At 37.6% G+C, this 13,203-nt stretch overlaps 1 protein-coding gene across 2 annotated transcripts in view; it reads left to right on the forward strand.

Moving 5' to 3' along the window:
- The window catches only part of TPK1 (thiamin pyrophosphokinase 1), a 339,062-nt gene that overhangs the window by 166,665 nt on the left and 159,194 nt on the right, over window positions 1-13,203 (forward strand). For both annotated transcript variants that reach the window (XM_032644015.1, XM_032644016.1), the window contains one exon: window positions 8,091-8,186. In XM_032644015.1, coding sequence (XP_032499906.1) covers window positions 8,091-8,186 — 96 coding nt within the window. The remainder of the gene's footprint in view (window positions 1-8,090; window positions 8,187-13,203) is intronic.

A 13,203-nucleotide genomic window follows, 5' to 3' on the forward strand; every position in this document is an offset into this window, starting at 1 on the left:
ATTTTTTTAATTTATTTTATTTATTTTTGGCTGTGTTGGGTCTTCGTTGTCGCACATGGGTTTTCTCTAGTTGCAGAGAGCAGGGGCTACTCCTCATTGCGGTGCACGGGCTTCTCATTGTGGTAGCTTCTCTTGTTGTGGAGCACGGGCTCTAGGTTTGTGGGCTTCAGTAGCTGTGGCACGCGGGCTTTGTTGCTCCATGGCATGTGGGATCTTCCCGGACCAGGGCTCGAACCCGTGTCTCCTGAATTGGCAGGCAGATTCTTAACCACCGCACCACCGGGGAAGCCCTGTCTAAACTTTTTAAACCTGTGCTCCTTTTGTTAAATATAAGATGCCATAAATGTTATATCTAATAGCAGAAAATTTCTCATCATTTTACATCTCATCATAATGTCTGTTGCTTCTGTAAATGTGTTTCAGTTGCATTTTAGGAGACTGAGTATTTGGGTTTGAATATATTTTTTCCCAGTCAAAATAATGGGAAACAGGCTTTTGGTTGACATTTGAATAGGATGTCTGATTTTTCTTAAATAGACTACTGATGTTAAGCAGGAAGTGCTTGTGTTTTAATTCCAATTTAAAGACAAAGACACTGATTCTCAAATAGTGTGCATGGGAACCCCCTACTCATCAATCTTCCCCCACGGTTCCCCACCTGTAGCTGTTGGGTATTCCTTCCTTTGTTCTTTCCTTGCGGAGCTTGATCGAAAGAATTTTATCTTAATTTTCCTCCTTATCCCTATTAATATGTAATATGTGATCTCCTGCAACCTGAAGTCTTGGTCATTCCTTCTGGGATCCCTAGGAATTAGTAGGTTCTCATGAAAGTTTATATGACTCAGGTGTCTAATCCTTCTTTTAGATACTTGGTATAAAAAAGATTTACACCAAGTGCCACATGATAACTTGCTATAAAAAAGATTTCTGTGATCAAACGAGTTTGTGAAATTTGACATTCTCTATGTCCCTCTTGGAAATTCACCATGCACAGTATCATTCTAAGTAAGTCTGCCAAAATTTTAATTTTGTTTACCTTAGTGTTACACTTCTCAAGTGAGTTTCACCATTGAAAAACTACCCTTTACCCACTAACAGTTAAAGTAGTATATTGGTTTCCAACAGGCTAAAATGTATTTGGATGCTTATAAGTTTGTTGTACTATTTCAGGTTTTCTCTACTCTTAAAAGTTGATGAGAGAAATAATCAATATAACCTTGAAAAGAGCAATGGCTGACAATGACTTTAACGTGCTCACAATATGACAGACACTTTTATATGTGCTTTCATTTATAAATTCATTTCATCCTTGCATCAAATTTTATTAGGTTGGAACTGTCACCTACATTTTACAGATGAGTATGGAAGCACAAAGAGGTTGAGTAACTTGCCCGAGCTTACACAACTAGGAAATGGTTTAAGTAGCCTCCAAACAGGCATTCTGGCCCCAGAATCTGCGCTCTTTTCTAGCCGTTATGCCGTAATCCTCTAGTTGAAAGGAGGGAGTTTTCTCAAAACAAAGTGAGGATCAGTTTCAATGCCGGGGAAATCCTGTGGCCTCCTTTTTCTTTGTGAGCATTCAATTTTCCTTTTCAGGTTCTGCTTAGTTCTGGGTAATTGAACAATAACCTCCACCACGGTTACCTTCAGCACTCCCACTCCTGCCCCACCACATCCTTGCTTTTCTGGGGAGAGTTGGCAGAGAGCGCTGATGGAGGCCGAGTCCGTCCTTGGCATACTTATAGTGGGTGTGAAGGAATGGCACCTGGACAAGACCAGATCTCTGCGTCCAGATACTTATAGGATTATTGTAAAATAGAAGCCTATACAAGCATCCTAGTAGAGGAAGAATCTCTGTAGCTCTTTGTTTTGAGGGTTCCCAAGACCACCTCCACGTTCTGTAATTCACTAGAGGACTCACGGGACTCGTCATATAGTCAGCCTCTCGCTGTAATAAATCACGGCTGTGAGTATAGGAAGCGGAATCAGCAAAGGGAAAAGGCACTTGGGGGAATATTCTGGAGGAAATGAGTCACCAGTTGCAAGAGTCCTTTCCCAGTGGAGTCAGTAGGATGTGTGTGCTTAATCAAATTGTAACAAGTGTGATGTGTTGTCACCAGGGAAGCTCATTCAAGAGCCAGTGCCCAAAATTTTACTGGGGGCAAAAAGAAAGCAGGTGCTTAGCATAAACCACATGGTTTGTACAAATAATTTAGGCACAGTGAGCCACCATTGGGGAAAGTTGTTTATCAGTATAGGGAACTGTTTACTGTTCAGGTCCTCCAGGTGTTAGTCCAAAGGCCAACCATGCAAGCAGGCTTTATAAAAGCATTCTTGAGCCTGCTATGTTAAGTCTTTTGGACACCCTGTTCCACTGGGAACTCTGGCTCTGCTTTTAGGAAGGAAGCCATCATTTTGAGACCCTGTGCTGTTTTAAAATAACTTTTGACTTCTGTTAATAGATGTGGTGGCTTTCTTGTTTCAAATGCTTAAAGTTTTCGTTCAATGCCGTGTTGAAAGGAAAGGTTATTTTACAACACCCAGGGCAGTGAAGGTTATAGCAGATTAGAATGTCTCTTTATGTTTGGGATTGAATGGAGAATTGCTACAAGGTAAATTACTTTTGTTCTCTTCTTTTATACACTGTCTAGAAAAACAGAAAGAGAACACTGGATTATATTAGGCAACTTGTTACTTAGAATTTTTAAGAGTTTAATCACGTGACATTCTTGCTGAAGAAATTGTTACTCGTCAGCTGTCATTTGATAATTTAAAGAAAACTTTTTAGTTTGAAAAGTAGAAATGTTTTTAGAAGTCTGGTAAATAAAACTGAAGTAGTAATCTACCATAGTATGCTTTATACAATAAAGAGGAAAGTGGGAAATGGTTACTTTGTGATAACATCTCTACAGAGTAAAAAGACAATTTTCATACCTGTGTCAAGGAACGTAGATCATTTAGATTTCAATCGGCTTTATGCAACTATTCCCCTTCTTAGCAAATTTGAGAACAAGTTTGGGCTAATTTTAGATCTCTATCTTTGCTTATTCAGAGTATAAGTCATTTTGCTTTATCCCTGCTGTGCTCTTAATCTGGCAGCCAGTTTCTTATTACAGCGTTCTGGTCAATTCAGTTTAATAAAAGATTATGGAACCTCATTATTAAAAGTGTAATGTATTCAATTTTTTTAAGACTCTTGAGTATATCTCCCTAAATATTTTTAAATGTATGCTAACATACAGGAAGAAAGGCTACTTCGGCAATGGATAGGGGAAAATAAAGTGTGTGGGAGCTAGAATTTTAATACCCCATAAAGCTCTTATTATCATTGCTTATTTTTAAAAAAAGTATCAGTTTTCTAATGTGATGGGATAATAAATTGTACTTCATCTTTTCAGAGCCAACTTGAAAGGTGGTCTTTGACATCTTCTTGCCTCCTTTTCTTTACCCTTGATTGACACCTGTTTCCCCTCCCAGAAGTGTCCCTTTCTTTCATACTGTCCTTTAGCTCCTTAGTCCTCAGTTGGGTGGACCACTTCCAGTCTCAGCCCTGCTTCACACTCCAAAATTGTCTTAACTTTCTTTTCCCTTCCTCTCCAGTGAAAGTCATCTTTTCCTTAATGAAATTAATCTGTTTGTGATTAAGAAGGAAGTACGGCAAGTAAGTTAATTCACAGTAAGAAATTCATGATGAATTATCTTTCCTACTGTTACTTATATTTTAAAAGAAGAAATTTTTTTTCACCCTCATACACCAGTAGGAATATTCATATTTACAGCCTGCCTGGAAAGGCAGGAAACTCTGGCAACATCTACCAAGGGTTATAAAAAAATGTTCTTATAATTTCCCCAGTAATTTCATTTTAAGAATTCAATTCTAAGAAAATAACCAGAAATAAACACTTGTATACAGAGATGTTGATCAGAATGATATGTTTAATAGCCCAAAAAAGTGAATTATGTCATGAATATAAATGATAAATATAGTGACAGTATAATGAGTTGGGAAAGCAGAAAAAAGGGACGAGAAGGATAGCTAAGCACTCACTGCGCACTTCAGATGTCTGTGGGTGTTCTGAGGGTCCCAAGCCTTGGGCTACAACGGAATCAGCATGGAGTCAGGCAGGGGTCATGTCTGTCTAAAAGCTAAAGGATTTTCAGGGATTTAAAATGGGAGAAAAGCAACTAAATAAAGGTTCAGTATAAATTATAAAGGTGTTTTTCTGCTTAAACCTTGCAAAATACCCAAAGTTTAATTAAGCAGGGTTGAGTACAAAGCATTGGTAGGTTACGAGTATGGGCTTCAGATGACATACTATGTCCTAAATCAGCTGTGTGACTTTGGGCAGGTTATTTAATCTCTCTAAACTTCAGTTTACACATCTTAAAATGTGATAATTACATTAACCTTATAAGATTGTCTTAGAGATTCAAGAACATAATTCATATAAAGTGACTCATATCTCATATAACAAGATGTGTACTCAAATGTTACTTTTTATTATCGTTATTGATTTAGTGAGGAAGATAGTTAATTATCAACAGATCACAATGTTAAGATTCTAATTTTAAGATAAGTTTTGAGGTTATCTGATTTTTCAGAGAATTAAGTTATATGTTGTTAGGAAAATAATCTGTTTGTTGAAAAGCATTTTAGATTTTGTAGCTACAGACATATTTAATTCTGTTAGGTGAGAAGCTATATGCAAGTCACTCCAAGTAAATGTTCAGAGTTGGTGTGCGTGGTACCTACAAGGAAATAACACTTCTAAACTTTTAACCTTATAAACACAGTCCATAAAGTTACAGTAGAAGTCTCAGAGCCCCAAAAACTTTTTGCAGGATAATTTTCATAAGTCCTTTCTTGTCCTGGCTAGATGGATAGGCACTAAATGACTTATCCTAAAATGAATAAGCTAATAGCAAGTTTGGGAATGCTTTCACTGGACTTGCCTCTTGTTTTTAGGAGGCCAAGTCTCTCTCTGGATAGAGTGCATGAAATAACAGTTGATATGTTGTTATAATTTTTTTTCCAAAGGATTTGTTTCCTTTCTAATTAAGGAGTTTTAAAGGAGTCAGCATAATATAACCTGATAGGTTTTACGTGTGTTAAATATAAAAACTCATTAATCTATTTTAGTTGAATTATTGGCAAACAGTAAAATTAATTGAGAATGACAGTCTAACGGCTTTTGCATTGATCTTTTGAAATTAGGTTCATTAATGACACTCATTGTCTTGTAATAATTTCTTACAAGTTGTCAGTGAATTCAAAAATAGTTTTATAAGCCTCCACACAAGGTTCTATGGGGAATATTAGCAATATTTCGCTTACTCTAGTGACCTTTGACGCGAGGTGGTGTGACTGTAGCATCGACGTTTCTAGAGATTGTTCGGAAGTGCCAAGGTGAGAATTTGCTTTGTGTTCGTCTCTGTGCCCGGTGCTTTCTGGGCATTATACAGGGCATCTCAACGGCACTGTTAGTTTGCCTGCTAGGTCCGTTACAGATAAGGAAAAGGGAGTTCGCAGAGATTTTTTTAAAGGCCGGTGACTTTTCCCTCATATTAAATTCCTCAAACATGTACAGAGTTTGGTGGTTAAAATCACAAAAACTATTTGTGGGCTTGGAACGGGGATTGGTTGATAAACTACAGCCCACAGGCCAAATCTCGTCCGCTGTCTGCTTTTGTATAGCTGGCAACCTAAGAATGGTTTTTACCGTATTAAATGGTTGGGAAAAAAATCAAAAGAATAATAATATTTCATAACGTGAAAATTACGTGAAATTCACATTTCAGTTTTTGTGGAACACAGCCATTCCTACTCATTTTTTTTTGTCTGTAGATGTTTCCATGATACAAAGGGAGAGCTGAGTAGTTGGGATAGAGGCCCTTTGGCCTGCAAAGCCTAAAAGAATTACTATCTGGCCCTTTACAGAAAAACTTTGCTGATGCCGGGTCTAGAGTGGTAATTTATCTCAGGCTTTTATAAATGACTTTATTCATTATTGAATGCTTACTACTTGCTGTGTCCTGTGTTGGGCTCTTGTCTGCAGATGCAATAATGAGCAAAGGGACATAGTGGGTACCTTCATGGAGCTTACAGCTTAAAGCTAATATTTTGATTAATATTTTAATAGTCATAAGGTAGATGTAATAATAGTTATTTGGTCATTAATAAAATATTGTAATATTTGTAAGGTAGACTTAATAATTTAACTAATAATAAAATTATTTGGTTAACTGAGCTAATAATAAAGTTATTTGGTTAATCTGAGTATTTACCGTAACCCTTACTTGAACGTTTTTTCTTTTTAAAATATACCACACTGAACATAAACCTTTGCTCTTTAGATGACTTGTGATTTTACTGAGATTAAGATATATATTATGAGAATATATTTTTGTGTTTGTTATAGCTATAGATGCCGGCACTATTGGAAATTAATTTGAACTATTACCATTCCAGGACATGTTCTGAAAACTGTTTATTGCTAAATTTTACTAAGTTCCTGATATCAGTTTTTTTCCTTGTCGTTTTTCTTTCTATTGAGAAATAACGACTCATTAAAAAAATACTGTGAATTATTTATGTAGTACTTTATACTGCTGTATTTGTTAAGCCTCAGTGGTACATTTGTATTTCACTTTACCTGATTGGATGTTCACTTTGTTAACATTAATGTATTGTTGAATTTTAGTTTATATAATTGCATATGAAGCACTAATATTTGTCACCATTTTAAGAATCTGTATTAATCATACTTTAAAATAAGTGTTACATAGTTTCCTAATGGCAGCAGGTAGCATAATGCCTGAAAAAATAATGTCATTGTTGCTTTTCTGAGTTAGACTCATAGTCTGATTTATCCACATTAATATTTCAGAGAAACGTAGCATTAGTCCCATGAGGAGAGAAATGGTTTTAATCCACCCATCATTTATCTATCCATCAAACTTCTGTAGACTGCTTGGTATGTGCTGGTATTGTCTTAGCAACTGAAACGCAGTGGTCAGTTTCCCTGTACTCAAGGAACAGTGAGTCTTCTCTTGCCGAAGATCCTGTGGTCCCAAAGCCATAGGCAAGGATTTGCCAGACGTGAATTTTTGCCTGTGTGTGTGCGTGCGTGCGCGTGCAATTTGTTCCACTTTGGTTCATTTGCTCCGTTAGTTAATTTGGTTAATTTGCTTTCTCATCCTTGAAAACTCTTTGAATGACAACTTTATATACTAGATTATATTTAACTTTCACTTCCTCAGCTGTTTGTCAGAGACCTTGCATTGTTTTATTCCTGAATTAAGAAGTCGGAAGTCCCCTCATGCTCTGGTTTTTCATACCTTTGCTTCTGTAAGACATTGGAGAGAAAGGTGTCATTTCAAAAATATCGTTTCTTGCACCACCTCAGTTCACTAGTGCCAACAAGCTGGCACTTTTGTGGCACTCTATTTATAAATATTTTTCAGTGTTTTTCACTAGTTATCTGTTGTAGAAAAGGCAGAGAACTTACAAATTCACTTCATTTTGTCCAAAAGGTAATCCAAGAGACATATTTACACAGGCATCTCTCTTCCTGCTTCTTTTTACATGAGGAAAAAAGGGTGCTGTAAAGGAATTTTATAGGACATCTAACTTGATTTTACTTAAAATGTAGTTTATCATTAGGTCAGTATTAGTTTTTCTGTCGTGTGGGTAAACTTAGGAAGTCTGCTCGAAGAAACTCAAAGTTTTTTAGAAATAGTTTAATTTCAGGTAATTTCACTGTGAATATATTTTATAATACTTGTACCTGAGTCCTTATGCTAATCTTGAATGTCATCACAGCAGTGATTTTTAAGGACCATTAATGTAGCATAATCTGTACTTTTTTGGGTAAAGTGCTTGTCGTAATCAGATCGTTATTGTGATAGTCTAACATCATTGCTGAGATATCCTGTTATGTGAAATAATAAAGATAATGAGAATGATTCTGATGATCAAGGTATAATACAAGCATGACAGGATACGTCTGATACTTTACTTTTATAGCTCTTGATCTTGTTCCAAGGCTGACATCATTACTTATTCCTACCTTTTATCTTATTTAACACAGGGATGTGAAATTATTTCAACTCCTGATCAGTGCCATACTGACTTTACCAAGTGCCTTGAAGTGCTCCAAAATAAGATAGAAGAAAAAGACCTACAGGTAAGATAGGCGCCTATTTGGTGAAGAGTCTTATACCAAGGATGTGAACAATCCTGTTTTTACTTATCTGAAATCATTATTTGCTTTTGTGCTGCTTATCTGGATTCCCTTGTCACGTTTTTCCAGTATATGAATAAATATGCACTTAGTTGTCAAAACATTAACGTGTGCACTTGAATCAGAGGTCACAGATTCCAGAACCTTACTGTGATGAGGTCCCCACACGGGTGAAGTGGACCTTGTACAAAGCAAACAAAACTGGCAGCTCATTCTCAGCCTAAAGGGAGTAGCTGCTTTCTATCTCAGGTTGGTTGCTGCTCTGAAGAGCTGTGTGTGTTTGTGTTTGTGTGTTTATATATTATGTAGGCAAGACAAACAAGGAAATATGGCCTAGATTTGGCCAACATTGCAAACTCTTATGTAAACAAATAAAATATTACTATTTTTTTAAATGAGAAAAGAGTCTGCTGCTTTGTACATGTGGACTCTTTAAGGTGTTCAGTAGTGATTTTCACCTAGCACCCAAGTGTATAATCACATCAATTAGCTAATGCACAAATTTGTATGTTTTTATATTAGACAATTTTTTTTTGATACTTGTTGAAATGATATGCAAACTTTTTAAAGTCTGTATTCCATGAAGATCCATGAAATTAAACCCGAAGCAGTGAATGACAATTGACCATTATTTTCCTGGGAAGGGCAGGAAGGTAAGCTGAGATGCGTGATCCAATGTGTCATTTTTAAACTAAGAAAACTAGGAAAACACCTTTTACATTAGGATGGTTTTCACAGTACAAGTAACAGGAGACGTGTTTCAGCCTTTCCTCAGTAATCGAACGGGGTAGGGCCGACTTCAGACACAGAGCAGTCAGATCTCATGTCTGCTTCTTCCATTGTCTTGGCTCTGCTGTGTAAGCTTTCTCTTCAGTCTGGTTTCCCTGACTGTCTGCGATGGCTGCTTATAGCAATTGTTTTTACATCGTTACATCTAGAGGGATTGAGGGGCAGGGTCATCACTTCCCACCGTCATGAGACCTAAGTCCTGAAATCTCTCCATTAACCACCACTTGGTTTTGGCGAAGGATGATGAGAATAACCTGATTGTCTTGGACTGGAGCAGGGAGTGGGGGGTCGATCCACATGTCTCATACAGTCCAACTACATGCCTAATACATGTGTGGCGGGATGGCATAGGCAGTGGAGATGCACCCCGAATAAAAACTTACTCCTTCGCAGAAGTTATGAAAGATTTATTCTAATGTATATTTATTAAGTTGAGGCAGTAGATCCTTTTCTCCCTTTGAAGGAAAGCCTTGTTAACTATTATAATTGACAAGTAGCTCACTCTGCAAACTCAATAAACGTAATTGAACGAACATTTCTCATCTCCGTTGTAGCTTGAGCTGTACCTAATGTGCTACTTCCAACAATCAATTGTGGCAATAATATATTTGTTTAAGGAAACAGAAGACAACCTATTGAGAGTTATCTGCTTCATCCCGACATAGCTGATGTTGCGTTTCTTAGAAAAAAATTGTAAATCTTCACAACTGTTTCAATTTTCCTAGTACTTCCACTGAGTGTATTGAAAGCTGGGAATGAAATTCTGTGAGTGTCATTTGTTGTGTCAAATTGATAGTATCTCTAATACAGTATTCAGTCATTGACTCTCAAAACAAACCATCGTATCTCAAACTCAACAAGGCCAAAATCCAGAGAGAGCGTCAAACTGGGGGAAGAGGATAATCAGGTGTATATAATCTGTGAAACAAATTGGACAAAGTCTTGGCCGAGCCAGTGGAGGCCTGGAGCGAGAGGACCTGTTAGAGGACTCCTGCACTGGGCAGAAAGGGCCGCACACTCCTGCTGCCACCGTGCTTACTCATAGGCTGGAGGCTGCCAGGGATGTGCATGGCCCTGGTGGCAGGCTGTGCTGTGTCATGAAGGGGTTGCCGCTGGGCCGGGATAGCCAGCTGCCCTCCTCTCAGCCCAGTAGCGAGGTCTTCGTGGAGAGAATGGGAGCTGGGCACCTCCATGGTTGGCATGTTTTGGGTCCAGTGCATTCTCCAGCCTCATCTTGAGCCCCCTTTCTCCTTGTTCCCAAAATATGCCAGATTCCCTCCTCTCCTTTGCCTTAAGGTGTTTTTTGTATATATGTTGCCCCCTCTCTCTAGAATGTTGTGAATATATTTTGACTTTTTTTTTTTTGTATTTTTCCTTGTCTTTGCCAAGGCCATGATGGCAGAGTATGCCTGACGTCCTCAAGGCGGTCTTTCCTCCACCGTAGCTCTGGATTAGGCTCTGCGGCTCTACATTTCTATGCCTCCCTCTTTTCTCCTTTACGATACTCTGAACACTGCTAATAATTGGTGTTAATTGTGTATATCTAATTGTTTGCTTAAGGCCTTTCTTCCCAGCTTGACTGTGTAGCCCATTAGGCTGGGATCAGGTCTGTCTTGTTCACGATTGTACGGTAGCACTGTGCGTATAAGAGATGCTCGGGGAACTCACAGGAGAGCAGGAGATGATGCAGTTAGGGGAGAGGTTTTTTTAGAGAAGGCTGAGACATGAGAAACAAATAGAAGTTAGATGGCAAAGGGGAGAAGATGGTGGCCAAGTATGGCAGTCCACAGGGAAGATGGCTAACACTTCAGTGAACCAACAGCAGATGGTTTGAAGAGCTTTATGACAGAGAACAGTGTGGTTACTTGGTGTTTGCAGAAGCATGGTTAGGTCAACTGAATTCATTACTAACAAAACCATCCAAATTAGCTCTTGTTCAGACTGAAAAAGATGGTTATGTTAAATCTGAGGACTATCTGTGAGCTTCCACCTGACTTTATGTTTAACCTGGGAGCACAACATTGTCTTTGGTTTAACATAATAGCAGGAGAAAAGCAAGATTGGAAAGATTGGAAAGGAAAATCATAAAAGATTCCCCTCCACACATTCTCCTACCCTCAAGTGAGATCATCATGAGGGCTTTTACAAATTTCTTCCTGAAATACACATAAACTGTGTCCGAAAATCCTTTATACTTCTCCACCTAATAAATCTTACAAAATTATCATACATTTCTTGTTTTCCACTTATTAAATTATAAATATGAATTTGTATTCAAAGTGTCTATATTTTTAAGTAAGATCTTATCTTTTTAGCATATACTTTAAAATATTAACTCTAGTATAAATGAATTGAATTAAAGTAATATTTAATATGTTAAGGAACCATACTGTGTAACATATTAGAACTTTATAGAATTTGGATTAGGGTCTGTCATTATCCTAAAGGAGTTAACTGTCTAGAACATGAGGTTAATTATAAAAGAAAAGATTTCCCTAAATTACCTTATTTATTATTTATCTGTTTTAAACCTGTTCCTCCTCTACTTTTAATTCCTCTGCGAAAAGGTTCTGATACATGAGACTTTTTAGTGCTTTGCTTTATGTTGCCACATTGTTTATCTGTGATTGAGTCATGAATAACAAATTTATCAGGATGCCATCCGCTAGGACTGAGTCTTCAAAGAGCACATATATATTCTGATGCTGTAATACACGTTTGCGATCTAAACCCTGGAATTCGGTGGAAAACATTAAAAGCTATTGCTCCAAGTTTCAAAAAATGTAAGATGTACATTGTTTAGGATGAAGCAGGAAGAAATCTAGATCATAAGGCCCTAAGAATAACAGGTCTCCTAAGATACAGATTAGGGTATTTCCTAGAATTATATGGCAATAGAATCAGTTACTTCAGTTTCTGATGTTTTAAACAGACTTTATGTTGGGCAAAATTTGGGCAGAAAAGTTGATGTTAATTTCAAACTGTATATTGTATAGATTTAAACTCATACTAGTTTTATTTGCTAAAACCTCAATATATTTTAGCCCATTTATACTGTGTTATTTTTTTGTAAACAGTTTTTTAATCAAATGCTGCAGGATGCTGAGTATTATATAAATAAGAGCAAATGTGTAAGTTTTACACACACAGACAAATATTAATGACTACAAATTAAATATCACATAAAGACTATAGGACTGCTCAATGAACCCAAGAGGACAGAGTAGAAAGACCTTGAGTTCACCTCCTCTCAGGGGCACACCAAAATTACAGCTATTTACAGAACAACTATCAGAGAAATAGATTGAAACCTACCAGAAAAGATCTTATACAATAAAGCCATAAAGAAGGAACCATAACAAGATGGGTAGGAGGGGCGGAGTCATGGTATAGTCAAGACTCTTACCCCCAGGTGGGCGACCCACAAATGGGAGAATAATTACAACTACAGAGGTTCTCCCCAAGGAGCAAGGGGTCTGAGCCCCACATCGGGCTCTCTATCCCGGGGATCCTGTGCCCAGAAGATGAGCCCTCAGGATTTTTGGCTTCAACAGCCAGTGGGGCTTACTTTCAGGAGACCAAAAGGACCAAGTGGGGAGATAGAGACTCCATTCTTAAAGGCACCCAGGGGAGAAGTAGTAATTTGAAAGGTGTCTGGGTCAGACCTACCTGCTGATCTTGGAGAGCTTTAGACTATTGATATCTACTGATTATCAGTATTGGACATGATTGGTTTGTAATGGACTAATGACTTTTTTATGTTCATACTAAATATCTGTTGCTGCCATCAAATTTAAGACTGACTGTATCTGATTGGACTAATTACTTTATCAATATAATAAGATATCCCTAGGGTTGCTGGAAGAACTATGACAGTACTGTGAGAAGTATTTTCCAAGGTACTCTGATGTCTTCAATAAAGTCCGCTCTGATGAGCTGGTATCTTTGGCAAGATTCCAGTCTTATCTAAAGCAAAACGTAATAAATCTGTCGTGTGTGTACACGTGTGCTCTGGAAAGGAATAAATACTATCTTTACATTAGAGAAACCTAGCAGATACCACCTTAATCAAGGAATCATAATTAACATCATCAGTGATGTTAGTAGTACACGCCCCTCTCTCTAGGTATAGGGTGAGAAGGGCACTTGCGGTGTACTTCCCTAAAACCCG

The sequence above is a fragment of the Phocoena sinus genome, chromosome 9, assembly GCF_008692025.1.
Source record: "Phocoena sinus isolate mPhoSin1 chromosome 9, mPhoSin1.pri, whole genome shotgun sequence".
NCBI lineage: Eukaryota > Metazoa > Chordata > Mammalia > Artiodactyla > Phocoenidae > Phocoena > Phocoena sinus.